The sequence below is a fragment of the Sorex fumeus genome, unplaced genomic scaffold, assembly GCF_029834395.1.
Source record: "Sorex fumeus unplaced genomic scaffold, SorFum_2.1 ptg000061l, whole genome shotgun sequence".
In the NCBI taxonomy this organism is placed as follows: domain Eukaryota; kingdom Metazoa; phylum Chordata; class Mammalia; order Eulipotyphla; family Soricidae; genus Sorex; species Sorex fumeus.
Window position 1 is genome coordinate 41,418,440 of NW_026606118.1, and position 17,210 is coordinate 41,435,649.

At 39.9% G+C, this 17,210-nt stretch overlaps 1 protein-coding gene across 1 annotated transcript in view; it reads right to left on the reverse strand.

Annotated features, from left to right (window-relative positions):
* The window catches only part of RNF217 (ring finger protein 217), a 127,996-nt gene that overhangs the window by 35,378 nt on the left and 75,408 nt on the right, over positions 1-17,210 (reverse strand). The window contains exon 2 of the mRNA XM_056126262.1: positions 13,938-14,171. Coding sequence (XP_055982237.1) covers positions 13,938-14,171 — 234 coding nt within the window. The remainder of the gene's footprint in view (positions 1-13,937; positions 14,172-17,210) is intronic.

Genomic DNA, 17,210 nt, shown 5'->3' on the forward strand with positions numbered 1-17,210 from the left:
GTCTGTGATTATGCAAAGGAGGTTTTGAATATTTAATTCTGGTGAAAATCTCTCAGACTCAATTCAGAGTTCTAAATCATTAAACTTCAGTATTGTTAAAAAGCATCTTTGGAGGACAGGAACATGGTTCATGGGACAACACACTTATAGCATCTGCAGGGCCCTGAGTTTGATCCCTGGCACTGCCAGGGCTGCTGCTGGTACACTCAAGCCCTCAATGCACCCAGCTCTTCTACCAACACTCCCTTGGTAGACAACCAAGCAACCACCCAGAGGAACTTTATATCATGCTCTCAATTGACAAGGAGGAACAAATTCAGACCCAACAATTCACTGTCCTTCACGTTGAATATTTTGGTTTGGGGGTCACAATCAGTGAAGCTCTGGGGTTACTCCTGGCTCTGCACTCAGGAATTACTTTTGGCAGTGCTTGGGGACCATATGGGATGTCGGGGATCAAACCTGGGTTAGCTGGATGCAAGGATGACTTTATATATGAAGTGAAATAATAAAAAGGACCAACATTCAGTCCCAACAATCTTGCTATTCAGAGACTGCATCTGAACTATGGAAATACTGACAACCTACTCTGAAAATACCACTGTTACTATCCTCCCATTGTTCATTGATTTGTTTGAGCGGCCCAGTAACATTGTGAGACTTGTTACTGTGTTTGGCATATTGGATATGCCACATAAGCTTGCCAGGCTTTGCCGTGCCGGCAAGACACTTTCGGTAGCTTGCCGGGCTCTCCGAGAGGGGTTGAGAAATCAAATTTGGGTCAGCCATGTTGGCTGCATGCAAGGCAAACACCCTACCCACTGTGCTATAGCTTCAGCCCAAATAGTTTCCTATATCCCCTAACTCACTGTCACTGTCCTCCAGTTGTTTGTTTGATTTGCTCGAGCGGATCCAGTAACGTCTCCTTTGTGAGACTCGCTGTTACTGTGTTTGGCATATCAAATACATCACGGGTAGCTTGCCAGGCTTTGCCGTGCGGGCAAGATACTCTCGGTAACTTGCTGGGCTCTCTGACAGGGGCAGAGGAATCGAACCTGGCTTGCCCAGACCGGCCGCACGCAAGGCAAACTCCCTACTGCTGTGCTATCGCTCCAGCCCCTGAAAACACCGTACTTAACAATTAAAACTCAGCCTCCTAGTAAAATGGAAAAACCACACAGACACCCACACCACATCTCCCTCCACTCCTTTATTTATACTTAATCTTCGACATGAAAGGCCATCTCAGAGCCATGGCCCTCCCACACACACACACAGAGTGCCTGACTTCTGAGTAAGATACTCATCTGTGGTACTCACGGAGTGCCTGCTCATCCTTTCTACTCACTATGTGGTAGAAGGAACAACATTAGCTTCTCTGGTAGATTATTAGCAACAATGGAGTTCTGTCATATCGCAGACCTGCTAAATCTGAATAAACTTGCATAAAGCTCCTGTGTGTTTCATATGTATATCCAGTTTCATGTGCATGTTCAATTTCATATGCATACTCAATTTCATATGCATGCTCAATTTTGAGAGGTATTGTCCTGTGCCCCGTGACTTTACCTCCTTGGACACAACTAATTACATCAGAAATGAGTCCCTGAAGCCAAAATTATTTATTTGCTGGCTGGCAAGCAGGCTTGAGGTGTCTGGCACAAGTTTTGTGCAGCAGGGTGCTCATTATTGAACAAAAATGAGTTGAGACAGATTCTGTCTCCTGAGGAGTAAAATGAGGATATATATACACTCTACCTGTGCTGTAGAAGCAAGACAGAAATGCTGAGTGACTGCCGCACAGATAATTAGAGAAGAAAACCAATAGACATTCACTTCTAGTTACTAGAGGGAGTTGCAGGCTACCCTTAATGTCCTATTATTCATTAGTCTGAAGGCTGACTGCTGGGACCACTTTCCTGTTCTTCTTTCTTCCTGTGGAGATTATGACTCATTAACTGAGGTGGCTTATGAGAGACCACATTTCTTACTGTAATTGGACAAAGTCAATAACACTATTTATTGTCATCTCATCTAGATCAAATGCTACTTGCTTCAAGTTATCTTCCTTATTCCCTCTGAAGAATTTCGGTATCATTTTAACAGAACTGGAATTCAGCATGTGGGTATGAAATTTCCCCTAACATCCTACGAGTTTATTGAGGGCACAGGCTGCATCTTCATCCTGTACTTCCTGTGTTAAATAACACAAAACTTTTGGCACATGGCAGGCACTCAGTAAGTTATTTGTCAAATGAATTTGTACTCAGAAAATACTATACATTGACCATAGTAGATTGAATTTCAAGAAAACCAGTGGCTGAGATTGCTCTCAATAATTGTTAAAACATTAGATGATGTTTTCGGTGTATTCTATCACAATGCTACTTTACTGAGTTATCAGGATTAATGTGCTAACTCTTACACAAATATAGGATTGTGCTTGTTTGGGATTGCATTTATTTAAGGAATAAAGTCTGGAATCTTTGTTAACTGGTTCCACAATTCATAACTTTATGCTACCATTTGACTTTTGATTCCCTGAGTGTTTTGCTCACCCTCACCCCTCCTGCAGAATTCTTGTCTATAAATGACTTTCAGATGAAAAGTTAAAGCAAACTACTTGCCCTAAGCAAATGTCATTTTAACATTTCAACATGCTAAATGAAGATATAAGTCACAGAGTTTGAACAATCCAAAACCAACAAGCACCTCAGATGTGTTATTTCTGGCCTAAATGTTTAATTCATATACATATAAGAATTACATATACACACATATATATACACACACAGTGTATACATTCATATATACATGAGTTATATATACACATATACACACAAAATTAAATATAATAATTATCAAAGTAAAAAATATTAGACAATACCCATATTACAAATTAGCGTTGCAAATATATGTGCTAACTCAGTTTTCCAACTCAGGACCTGGAGCGATAGCACAGCGGGTAGGGCGTTTGCCTTGGGTCGGCCCAAGTTTGATTCCTCCACCTGTCTCGAAGAGCCCGATATACATTCTACTGAGAGTATCTCGCCCACAGGGCAAAGCCTGGCAAGCTACCCATGACGTATTCAATATGCCAAAACACAGTAACAATAAGTCTCACAACGGAGATGTTACTGGGCCTGCTCAAGAAATCGATGAACAATGAGAGGACAGTGACAGTTTTCCAAAAATAATCTGCCTTATCATAACTTTAGAGTAAATCATAAGCACAACAACATTTTTTGGTGCGTATATGCATGCAGCTTTCCCTAATTAGATCCCTCCTGAGCCTTGCCAGGTGCAGGTGTGGATTCCTCCCATCTCCCACTGCCAAGGGTGTGGCCCTGGGGCAAACCCCCAGGGAGGCCATGCAGAGTAGGGCACAAGCAGCCTCGCATCCTCAGGCCCTTGTATTGAACCACCAGAGGTCCCAGATGGCTGAGAACCAGCCCCCCAAAACACACAGAAATGAATTTATGGTGTTTTTCTTGAAAAGAAGAAGACTGTAGGAAGTGCAGGATGTTGCTGAGAGAAACTGTGTCTTTGGTATCTGGATTCCAATACTTTCAAGACAGTATTGTATTCTCAAGTGTAAGAACAAAGCCTCCAGCTAGACAGGCAGGGAAGGAAATATTCCACATGGGAACACATAACTTCTTCCTTTTGATTCTCTTTCTTTAGGATTCACCTCCAACTTGGGACTCTCTCTCCATACTTGGTGCCAGTACACATGGGCTTCATAACGCACCATTCCCGTAAATCCAACCCAAATGCGGCCAAGGAAACCTTGCCTTAATTTTGCACAGCACAGCTGAAACTAAGCTGAAAAATGAACAAGAACTTTTTCTAAAGGCTGGATGGCAAATGGGAACCAAAAATTGTGGTTACAAATGACAGGATCAGCAACATAGAGATATATTCTTTTATATAAATTCCTTGTTTGTTTTGGTTTCCAGAAAAAAAAATCCACATCAATCCTAGTCCTTGTTTCCACGCAGGGGGACAATTCATATGGGGCATTTAGTACTAACTTGGGAATGAGGGTTCATTTTTTGAAAAGACCTCTTTTTCTCATCTGATAATCAGTTTCAAATAAATTCATCTTGCTTCTAAGCCGCAGAAACATTTGTATGAATTTTATAACTATTCCTTTAAATCAACAAACTATAAAAAAGAATCAACAAACTATAGAGAACTGAGTCTATTTGCCCAAAGACCTGTTCACAGATGAAAATAAAAAGATAACAGAAGATTCTACCTTGATTTGTGAACCCAGATTTATTAGACTGAGTGGTATGGCATCACTGTATTTTCAGTGGACTCAATAGAGTAACATCTCACAGAGAAAACCACATGGGGGTATGGGGACAACCATCTAATTACATAGATATAAGGAAATGGGAGGTTTCAGGTGAAAACAGAAATGTAGCGGAAAAACAGAAATGTAGCAACATTTTGTTTCAAATGAAAGGACATGATTCTGCAAGTAGTGAGAATTGAAGCAATCAGTATCTGAACTGGCAACTTGTGTAGAGAAGACTATACACACAAGTGTAGCTTCTGTGGAGAGTTACCTTAGGTTTGCTTACATATCTGAGCGTATATACGTGTGGGAAGGTGGGAATACAAAGTATGGGTGGTCAGAGATGCACAGCACTAATATCTTCTTCCCACAACTTTATGACGAGCACCAGATTTGGCTTACATCTAGCCATTAACAAGCAGTCATTAGGGAGAAATCATTTTTAATTTGTTTCTTTTTTTTTGGAGGGGGGGGCATACCCAGCCTTGCTCAGGATTCACTCCTGGCTCTGTACTCAGACATCATTCCTGGCATGCTTGGGGGGCCATATGCAGTGCCTGAGACTGAACTCATCAGCCACATGCAAGGCAAGTGCCTTACACGTTATGCTATCTTTCTGGTCCCCTCATTTGTCTTTTGTGCTGAGGAACCAAAGGATGATATAATAAAGTGAATAACTAGCTTCTGTCTCATTCCAGGTGAACTTCTGGTAGCTTTAAATACTGACATGGGTACTGACTGTTTTTTCTAGTTTTCAAAAGTCAGATATAGGCTAAAATACCAGGGAACTCTAACATTTGACTTTTGTAGTAAAGTTCAAGCATAAGTAAAAACTCCATAAAATTCTATTGCTAATTTATGCACCACACAAACGAAGAGCAACTATAGCAAAGTGCTTTATTAGTAACTGGGGGAAGCAATGTTTGGTAATAAAACTTAGTACCCTGTGTCATAGCTGAGTGTATAAATCTTTTCAAAGGTAGCAGTTGCTTAAGCTGGCTTTTAAAAACTGGGCTAGTCAACTTCTTAATCTATCTCACAAATCTATGCCAGCAACAGTCACTTAAGAAACTACACTTGTTTTCTAACAGCTCCTGACATCAATGATGTATTGATGCCAAAAGAAATAAATGTGTGTCATCAGCTAAACTGCTCTTGCAGGGATGATGCACAATCTGAATATCAATTTGTAAACATCGCCATCTAAAGTGACAGTGTTAGAGAAAAACAGATCAGGGAAGCTTCTAAGTATACTTTCATGGGAAAACCTTAAACATGTTCAAGATAAAAAAAAAAAGTTTCCCAAATCACCTTTACTAGAAGGATCTTATGCACATTCTTTTTAATCTATTATTTATTTGAAAATGGGAATATTGTTTATTGAAACAACAGTTAAAGAGGGGTGGATGGGATTGAACAAACCAAAGATGATGTAACCTCAGAACTGGAAACAGTGGGAAACCACTGCTATCCCTAGGACTAGAACACAATGGAGAAAAGAAGCTGGAAACCCTGGAGGATGGTAAAGATGGAGGAAGCAGCATCTGGCGCAATCATCCACGAAGGGACCCGGCGTTCTGCAGAGAGCCAGGGTAAGAGGAAGGGAGTTGGCATTACTGTTCTCACCACCCACCCTCTCTTCTGCAAATGCCAACCTTGGCTGAGCTCAAAAAGAAGTCTGGAGAAGCAGTCTAAAGTGGCAACTTTCTGTTCTAACAATAAAAGAGTGGAGGCCGGGGAGACAGTTCAGTGGGAAAGGCACAAGCCTTTCAGCTGACCTGACTTGGGTTTGATTCCTGGCATGCAGGTAGTCCCCTAGCCCTGGAAGAGTGATCCATGAGCACAGCACGAGGAGTAAGTCCTGAGCACCAACTGGTGTGGCCCCCCCAAACAAACTAATAAACAATAAGAAGTTGAAATACAGAGACAGGAAAAGAAGAAATTTAGTACTCCCTAATTTCCAGTTCTTCCTGAAGGCCATTTTACTGATTGATCATGATTAGGGGAGAAGGTTAGGTTTGACACCCAAACTCAAGGCCTACTCATAGCTCTGTGTTCTGGGGTCACTTCTGGCAGCGCTTGGGAAATCATCTTATATAGAACCCAGGCCTCGCCAATGAATGCCGAGTATGTGTCCCAGCTTTCTGAGCTATTTGTTCAGCCTAAACTATTCTTTGTGTGTGTGTGTGTGTGTGTGTGTGTGTGTGTGTGTGCGCGCGCGCGCGTGCGCGTGAAACTAGTTTTATTTAAAGAAATTTATTGAGGGAGGGAGAGGTAGGAAAGGGAGAGGGAGAGGGAGACAGAGATAGGGAGAGAAAGAGAATGAGAGTAGACGTCTCCAAAGGGGAAAAAGCAGAGGGATTCAGGCGCCAATCACCAGGACTGGGAATAAGTTTTAATTACACTCTTAAAACTACGGTAAAAGAAAACTTTTTACCACATAAAGAAATAAACATAGTTGTATAGTTTTATAAAATGTGATTTCTACCTAGAGAATTCATAAGGGACTAAAGAAGATATGTAAAGAAATCACTGTATCACTGTCATTCTATTGATCTTCGACTTACTTGAGCAGGCGCCAGTAACATCTCTATTCCTCCCAGCCCTCAAATTTTAACAGCCTCTTCTTACTCATCTTTTCCCAATGATTGGAGGCTCTTTCAGGGTCAGGGAATGAGACCTATTGTCATTACTGTGTTTGGCATATCAAATATGCCACGAGGAGCTTGCCAGGCTCTGCCTGTGAGGGCGGGATACTCTCAGTAGCTTGCCAGGTTCTCCGAGAGGTATAAATGGGTAGAAAGAAAGTGTCTTATAATATGTCGTGAGGCTGTGGAAAGTGGCCTGGAGCGTGGTACTGGTTGGACAGTGGAGGTTGGGTGTCGGGATTGGGTCCCCTGGGGTGGGGAGGGCTCTCACCCACCCCACAGCCTGGCGTGGAGTTCAGTGGCATGGCTCTGGGAACCTCCTTTTATACTCCCGTCTGGGAGGAGTATCCGTGAGTTCTCTAGAACTCACGGATGTAAAGAAATAAGATAGGAATATAGAGGGAGTTTCCCCGGAACATTTTCTTTTGTTTTTCACCTTGTGCTGATTCATTCTAATACTTATCAAGATTCTGCTTAATATTTGTGGGGAAAGGGGCCAGAGAGATAGGCCTTGGGTAGGGCACTTGCCTTGCACATAGCTGACCCTGGGTTCAATCTGCTGGCATACCATACAGTTCCATGAGCCCTGCCTAGAGGGATCCCTGAGAGCAGAGCCAGAAGTGAACCCTGAGCAGTGCCAGGTGTGGCCCCCAAACACACACACACACACACACACACACACACACACACACACACAATTTATGGAAGAAGTGCAGGAACTATTAGTAATTTTGAGACAAATATAAAATTACATCTAACATGTCCCTGACTTGATTCATGCATGTCCTCCAACCAGTTACACATGAATATGGAAAGGGAGATCACTTCCTGCTCTTCCTCAGTTTTAGTTGAGGTGGAGAGGGGTGGCTGGGACATATTTAGTGGTGCTGGGGCCTCTTCCAGGATCTGGACTTGGTAGTTGCTCCTAATGGTGCTTGTTGAACTGGGCTCAGTCACATGAAGGAAAGTGCCTTAGGCCCTGTACCATCTCTCTGGCCCCTCTAAGTTTCCTTCTTATTTAAAAGAAATAAAATGGCTGGAGAGATGGTGCAAGTGTTAAGTACCTTGCAGGCGACTGAGTCTGGTTCGATCCCCCCAATGCATGGTCTCCCAAGCACAGAGCCAGGCATTGCTGAGCACTATAGAGTGTGCCCAAACCCTCTCCACCCACTAAACTGCCCAGAAGGATACTTAGAATTGTCAACTACTTACCTAAATCTTCTAAAACAACCACATTTAAATCATCTGCAATCCTGACTTTTCTTTCATGAACTGACTTATCCTAACTGCCAAAGCATTTGTTTTCATTCCTGTTAACTCAGTCCCTCAGATATTCATGAGTCTCCCAGATAACTGCTGAGTATGAGGTCTATGTTTCCTGGACCACTCCTCTGTGTTGCTGCAAGGGCCTTCAAAGCACACATCAACATGTTTCAGTTTTCCACCCTCCAAACCTGCTTCTCTTCCTCAAGATATAGTCCATCTCATTCTGTCTTTATTCCATTCATTTACCTTTTGTTCTCCTTTAGACTCCTATATTTCTTTCCCAATAAGCCAGGCTTGCTCATTTTGTTGCCCCTGCCTAAAAAGGGTAACAATCAAAATAACTTCTAGCATGTGTTGAACAAAGAGTGTGTCAGACATGGTGCTATATGCACTTCGCATCTGTGATCTCACTCTTAAGACAAGTACTATTATCATTACACCCAGTTAAAGATGTAGAAACTGCACTCAGGGTTCCACAGCTAGTATGTTATGTACTTGGCAGGCTGAAAGTTTTAATCTAGTTTGAAGTTTGAAGCCTGTTTGATACATTCATCTACCTCCTCCATCTTGGCAAATTCAACATTTCAAAGCTTAGTTTAATGTGTTTATATTTAATGAAGTTTTCACAATCTCTTGTGTGTTTTTTTCTTATACTCTACATACACATTTGTCACCTACACATTCTTGTTTATGCACTGACCTATTTACTAGTACTTTCAACAAATATATTTTGAGATCATACATAGTACTTAACATAAACTCAGCATTCAGCAAGCCTGGTCTCTAAGAGGCCAGTAGGAAAAATAGACTAAGCAAATAATCTCTCAAATAAACCATAAAAATTTCAGATGATTATAACTATTACTAGGAGGAGATAAATTCAACTTCAGTAATGAATGACTTCACACATCATGTGAGCATCAATGAACACACAACTTCATTTTCCTACCACCAACTTGCTCTCTGTACACACATGCATTGCAGTCGCATTAATTATGGAAAACTATTTAGATTAGAAATTAAATGTCTAGGATTAAAGAGATAGTGCCGGAGTTTAGGAGCTTGCCTGCGTGTAGTCAACCCTAGTTAAATCCCTGGCAAAATATGATGTTCTGAGTACCACTAGGAGGGCACTTCTGAGCACAGAGCCAGAAATAACTCCTGAACCCTGCTGGGTAATGACCCAAACTTGGCCTCTCGCCAAAAAAATTAAATTTCTAATTGGAAACTGAACTCAAGCTTTTCAGGAATAAGTTTACAAAAACATTATGAATGAGAAAGTCTAGACCAAAGGCAAGGCAGTCTTAATGTACATTTTCCTACTCAAGAATGCCCTAATTCTATTTACTACAATATTAGTTTAACTAATTCAGAATATAATCCAAGGCTGCCTTTACTGAAACTTAGAATCAAAGGCAACTGAGAGCTCAAAAGGACAAAATGGAACTGAAGAGTTCTTTTCCTGCTTGTCATAAATTCAGATGGCTCCCTTTTAATCTCAGAGTACCATTAAGTAATATATGACATTTACAAAAACCTATCCAAATAAAACACTCAGAAATGCTATTTCTGATTTAAATGTTGTAAGATGAGTTCAAAGTATTTCCTACACAAAGTAGTTGTGGTATTTTCAAGCACTTTTAACCTGGAATGTCAAGTGCTTCTGACTTGACAATAGAAGCCTTAATAAATAAACAAGCAGTATCTGGATCAAAATATTGCAGTTCAATGGTTCACATGGACATTACTGAATTGTTTATACAATGGCTTTATTCAATAGATATAAAATCCATTTCAGTCTGTAAACAAGAAATATTAAATTGTTCAGACATGTTGGATATAGCAGTAATCGTGTTTTTTCTGTTTCTGTTGCCTTATGACTCAGTGTATTGCTCTTGAGGACTGAATTCATTACCACTAAGTTCATGACAAACTATACCAATTAGGAACTAAGTTGTGTTACTGGGGAAATTAAAATTTGAACAATACAGCAAACTTAATAATATCCAATGGTTTGCAAGAATGAAGACACTAGTCCTAATTTAGGGTGCTGCTCTGTAATAATGATGGCCACAGCTGTTTGCTGGCGCATCCGTGTCAATGCTCTTTTTACTCCTAACACCCAGACAGGTATAGGCATGTAAGTCAGGTGGCTAATGTGAATGCAAGAATTGGAGTCTAATAATGGAAAACGTTATGTAAATCTTTTACAGCTTAGTGAAAAGTGTTGTTCTGAGAAGTGTCTCAATTATTCCTAGAATAAAGAACACCACCATTATTTAGATTCTTTTTTTTTCCTTTTTGGAATGGAACTCCTCTTCTTCAATGTGAAGAAGAAAATAATAATAATGGCCTCCTCATTATGCTGTGCTTTGTGTTTTGGATAACTGCTTAATAGTCAGCTAATACTGAGATTTTCACCTCCCATCTATTCCCATGACCAACAACACTTGTTCTGCAAAGATTTCTTAGATTTAGTATCTTGGGGTCGGAGTAATAGTGCAGTGGGTAGATATGACTTTTGCCTCGCACATGGTGGACTCAAGCTCAACCCCCAGCATTTCATATAGTTCTCTGAGCCCGCCAGGAGTGAGTCCTGAGTGCAGAGCCAGAAGTACCCCTGAGTATCTCCATATGTTGTTCCCTAAACAAACAAGCCTCCTGCTCAGTCCCCTATATTTGAGATCTTGATCCACTTGACCCTATTTTCATTATCTACAACCACTGGAGGAGGCTAGGTCATTGGGGAATGTCAAGAGAGTAACCTTGGTTTACTCAGAATTCTAATAATACAAATATAAAATACTAGTTTCAGTTCTTCTGTATTTCACTCTTCATATATATATCTGTGATAAATCATACTCATCACTACATGATATGATTATTTCACATGAAGAAGTTCTATATAACATTTTACTAATGCTATAACTGCATTTTATTGTATCTTTTATCATTTTATAATATATTTAAGAATTACTCAATAATTTCTACTTTGATTAAATTATGTCTACATGTTTTAATATTAATTTTAAAGGTCTGAGTCAATACATATTTACAGATAAAAACATTTTTATAAATATGTAAGATATACAAGTTATAAAGATAGCAAATTTATCATTCTAAATATAATTGAGAAAAAAAATCAAGTATACAAAGTTAGAGAATGACAAATCCTTCTAAAACTAGCAACTGCCTGACAAAATCAGTAACACTGTTGGAACAAAAATAATTTAAGGGGCCAAAGAGTAGTATAGGGGCTAAGGCATTTGTCTTGCTTGCAGCTGGTTGATTCCTGTTCAATCCCAGCACTACATAGTTTCCTGAGTACCATTGGGCTGGAGTGATAGCACAGCGGTAGGATGTTTGCCTTGCGCGCCGGCCGAGCCAGTTCGATTCCTCCACCCCTCTCAGAGAGCCTGGCAAGCTACCAAGAGTATCTCACCCGCACAGCAAAGCCTGGCAAGCTATCCGTGACGTATTTGATATGCCAAATACAGTAATAACAAGTCTCACAATGGAGACGTTACTGGGCCCGCTCGAGCAAATTGATGAACAACGGGAGGGCAGTGCTACAGACAGTGCTACCATTAGGGCTCACTCCTGAGCACAGAAGGAAGAATAGCTCCTGAGCACTGTATGGTTTGGCCCACTCTCCACCACCCACCAATAAGTTACATTATAACCTAGGAATGTAAGAGCCAAAAAGAATTCTATAGTTATTAAGTCAGCACTCCTTATCACTATGTCAGCATTATTTTACTTACAAAAAAAAGTAACTGCAAATACAACAGAAGAAAGTTTCCTCATATTTGTGCTTTAAAGAGACTAGCTTATATAAAAATGATAAACAGAAAAGTTAACTATGAAAATAAAGCAGTTTCATGACCAGTTACTCATTAAGAGCCTCTGTTTTACTCACAATGACTAGTTCATCAGTGCAAAGGGAGAAGAAACTACTTACTAAATATGGTTCCCCAGAGCTACAAAGAATAATGCAGCTAGCACTGCTTCCAACACACAGAAGAGGTGCACAAAACTTACCTGGAATGGAGATGACTTCAAACAGCCTTTGAAACCACTCCATCCTGCCACTCTGCTGTAATGACAAGGACGAAAACTACTGCCACAGGCCTCATCGTTTTTCTGTTTCATTTACTGTAAAGTTTCTGAACTCTTGCACATTAGAGTCATCAGGTGAGCTTCAAAATGTGCAGGGCAATTGTGGAGTGAGCCTAGAAGTTTCTAGACTCTGCTCGGGTACAGTCAGGGCTGTGAATCAATGATTTGCTCCCACAACTGGCACTACCTTCACTTTCCTGTCTCGGTCTTATCTTCATGAAGCATCCTCTAAAATGATCTTTTCCATAATGCCTACAGAATTAAATTCAAACTTCTGAGTATTGCAGCAATCAGCAGGATCCACTCTTGGCATCTCTTTGGCTGTCTCTCCCCTGTTTTCTCACAAGTCATTGTTTCTAAGATGTCCAACTCAGTGTCTGGACCTAGGCACCGAACTCAGAAATAATTTATAGCACTTATCTGTTTATTTAACTAGATACCAGCACCTTCTTTCTTGACATACTAACCTTTTCTCCTCCTCTCCTCTCCTTTCTCAGTGTCCTTAAAGCAAAGCTAGATTGTTTTGCATGTGTGTGTGTGTGTGTGTGTATATGGGGGGGGAGGGGGGGGGCGGGAGGATGACACACACTACTGCAGGCGGTGATGGAGCTTTGCTTCTTTTTCTATTTTTTTTTTGACTAATCAAACTGAATTAGCATTGCAGAACTTATTGTGTCATTTAGAGCTATGTCACATTTGCCTCTATCACCTTAAACATAACAAGGTACTTAGTAAGCGAATGCTGGCACTGTTGAAGAAATTGTTTTTTTTTTTTTTTTGGATGGTTGAGGGCACACTTGGCTGTGCTCAGGGCTCATTCCCAGCTCTGTGCTCTGGGTTCACTCCTGGCAGACTCAGGGGACCACATGTGGCACTGGAAATTGAATAGCTGATTGATCACATGCAAGGCAAAGTGCTTGCCTGCTGTGCTACCGCTCTTGCACAAAGAACTGCATTTTGTATGGTTTCAATAATTATTGACATACCTCCAGGAGAATAGTAAAATAAAATAAAAATTCAAACTGTATTAAATATCTAAAGGTCTTTGTATCATTCATCTTTTATTCACTGTGCATTTCATTATTTTCTCAGGCCTCCGAGTGGTACCAAACGGGGTCCTGGGTTCATGTACAGATTCTCCCAACTTGATCAGACCTGTGAATGTGAGGGTCTGAGGATGTGGTGCTACAATGCTCAGAGACCACAAGGCCACACTGGGAAGTGCTGACTGGGGCCCAAACAATACCCCACACAGGTAAGGTGTCTGCCCTAAGTGCCCATGCAGTATCTTCTTCAACCCTTAGCACTTATTTAACACTTAGTAACAGAAATGACAATTGCTTTGAAGGTCAGATATTCAAATGAGGCTACCAGAGAAAAATTAAAGATGTGAAGAGTCAAAGAAAACCCTTTAATTAAATTCTCGAAAGTGCTTATCATCAGTCTCCCAACCGTACATGCTCAGAACCACAACCAATACATACTCACCTCAGACTTTGGAAAGGGAAGGAAGCCCACTTATGCCCACCACAAGTTGGCCAAATGCGGCTGCTCCCATCATGGGGCAGCTAACCCACAGCTCGGGTGAATATGCTTACTTTGTATTTGCTCTCCGATCTGGAAGGGGTGGGGATATGTCCTTTTTTCTTGAAGGTTGTAAAGTGCTTGCACTGAGGACATGGCTTGGTGCTAGAATCAATACGGCCAAGTTCCAAGAAGTATTTATATTTGATGGAGTCTTCGTGTGTTAAGTTATAGATGACTGTGGTTTCTTCCAGGAATTCAAAACATTCTGTGATAGGGCATTTGATTTCAACTTGGCCAAGCTGAACCTGGTGGAGAGCAGAGAGGAGAAAAACAAAGGTCACCGATTGTTATGGATCTCTTCTTTTTTATTTCCTATAGTATTGCTTATTTAATGATAATAGTAAAAGATCACTGCCATTTTTCAAGATTCCTTACATTACAGATGGCAAGTGCTTAGGGGTATCTATATTAGATAATACCAAATGATTACTCAATGCATGCTTCCAAAATGACTTACAGCATGTTTATGTGTTCACAGACAATTATATTGGTGAACTTAAATGTAATTACATCACTGGCTCACCCAAGCAGCAAATTACCACCCCATCTGTCTAGAAACTCCAGAGTGTGAGAGCACCGAGACAACACGCCAAATGAAGAAACACCTAGGACGAACGTGCTTCTGAGTTTTCAGCGCTACACATACGGTGCATTTTGCTTTTTAAAAACGATAAAAAAGGAAGCTTTTGTAAAGTACACTATACAAGAGTAACTCTTCACCCAGACTCTTCCACGTAAAGAACAATTGCATAATAGTTCTGAAGTCTTCTTAAGGAAGATCAAATGAATCCCAATATTGTAAAAAGCAAACACAAGAACCTCATGAAATCTGGTTTCTGTGATGCTCTTTAGAAAATGAATTTCTCCAAAGATCCCTAGAATTAGATTAGGGAAAAAAGAGAAAGATAGACTGACACCCAAACACTTGACATTTGATGAGGGATTCTAGATGTGGCAAGCATTAAAAAAAAATTACAATGTAAGATTAAAGTATAATGTGTGGACAGAGCTAAAATGTTTTTAATGAAAAAACAAAACTAAACAAAAAAAAAAACCCAAAAAATCCAGGCTACTTTTAAATAAGAAATAGCAGGCATTTTCCATAGGCAGTGAACAAGAATGCTTTCTATTCATGGCACTGCACTGCAATTCCTTGTTGTTTATTTACCCCTGTGTGGCAAACAGAAGCACCTAGAGCACCTCTGGCCAACAATGCTAAACCTGTTCTTTCTCCCATGAGTTAGCCTGACATTCTAAGAAGTCAGACCTCACTGACCTTCCTAAGAAAAGCCCACTGTGAAGACTGACACTGGAGAGAGCTGCATGACCTGGGCAGGGAAAAACATTACAAAGAGCAATAAAAACAAAGCACCTATCTTCAGTATAACTTTTAACTTTACTGGTTATTTCTTGTAAATTTGAAGAAAAGTAGTTAAAAAGCTTTGACTAAAGACTGCAGGGGATAATATATTTAATGCCACTAAAAGATGAGACTGACTTAGCAAAATCTTATTAGTATTGATTTGTCTAAAGTAAACTGCTACATAATTTAATGCTGATTGTACAAAACATGGTCCAGAGAGGTTATTCAAATACTAGCTCTAAACAATAATTTTACCTACTTTTTTTATGAGTCTCCATATAGCAAAAATTAAATTTTATTATATTTTTATAGTGTTACAGAAATGTTATTACAACACTGATCACATTTTAAAATTATTTTACCTATATCAAACTAAGAAGCTTCTGTAGTGCAAAGAAATGAAGACCAGAATAAAAAGACATCTCTCATATGGGGAGAAAATATTTACATACCACTAATCTGACAAACGGTATATCAGGATGTATAAATCAAAATATATAAAGCACTGGTAGAACTTTACAAGAAAAATAAACAACACTATAAAAAAATGGGGAAAAGAGATGAAAAGACACTTTCTTACAGAAGTCATACAGATGATCAGTAAGTATATGAAAAAAATGTTCTACATCATTTATCACCAGGGAAATGTAAATCAAAATAACAGTAAGGTATCACCTCACACCAGTGAGACTGGCAGACATCAAAAGGAACAACAACCCGTGGAGGCATGGATATGGGGAAAAATGACCTCACTCAGTGCTGCATTGAGCTTCCATACGACCCAGCAATACTGCTTCTAGGAATATACCCTAGAGATTCCAAAACACACTGCATAAAAGTCATCTGCACTACTATGTTCATTAAAAGTACTATTCACAATAGCCAGAATCTAGAAACAATGCGAATGACCAAGAATAAAGACTGTATAAATAAACTATGGTACATCTACACAATGAAACACTATGCAGTTCTCAGATTTTTAAGTAGATTAAAAAACATGAAAGAATAATGAAAATCTAGTTTAATATATAACTAAAAAAATGTGTACATCATAACTTCTGTTGACATCTGTTGAGCCTAAGTGTGATCCAGAAACATTACAAGTGCCTATCAGTAACGAGACAATCATAGCATGAAGCAGTGAGAGCACCCAATAGGGTGGGTGCAGGGCAAGACATGAGCACATTGGGGTGACCTCACTATTTGGAAGCTTCAAAAGGTGTTTCTTGGAAGAAGTGAAGTTTCAAGTGAGATCTTTAGATTAGCAGCATCCTTTAGCCAAGGTAAATGTGTTTACAGCTGTTGGAGTTAAGAGCACATAACTGGAACAACTCACATGCTCTCCTAAGGTATGTGCATCCTAATTTAGAGATCATAACCTTGGAGGAACTGAAAGATCAGCAAATGTACTATTTTAGAAAGATAAGTCTGAACAGAAGAACTGGGATCATATTACGAGGGTAGAATGTAAAGCCACCCTAAGATTTTTTTTATTATTTTTCCTATGAATACAGAAAACTTCAGCATAAGGAAGACAATTTCATTTCACATAGAAAGGGTTTCCTTGGTCCATCTCAAGTGACTCTTATTTATCTAGGAATGAAATAAATAATATATTTTGCTTCCAGGTCAATGTTTTAAGCTAGTCACCCTTCCCAGTTATTTACTTTTACTACATAAATCATTACAATGTAGTAGTAATCTCAGAGCCACAGTTAGGGCTCAGTGAAAAGGAATAGAGGGCTGGAGAATGCAGGGGTCAGTTACGGTGCTTGTCTTGCATCCTGCCAGAGCCCTGTTCATCCCTAGAGCTTTGTGTGGTCCCTTGAGCATTGGCAATGGATCACTATTGAGCAATGAGTCAGGAATAGTCTCTGAACATCCCCCTGTCTCCCACTCCACCTCTACCAAAGTTACATGT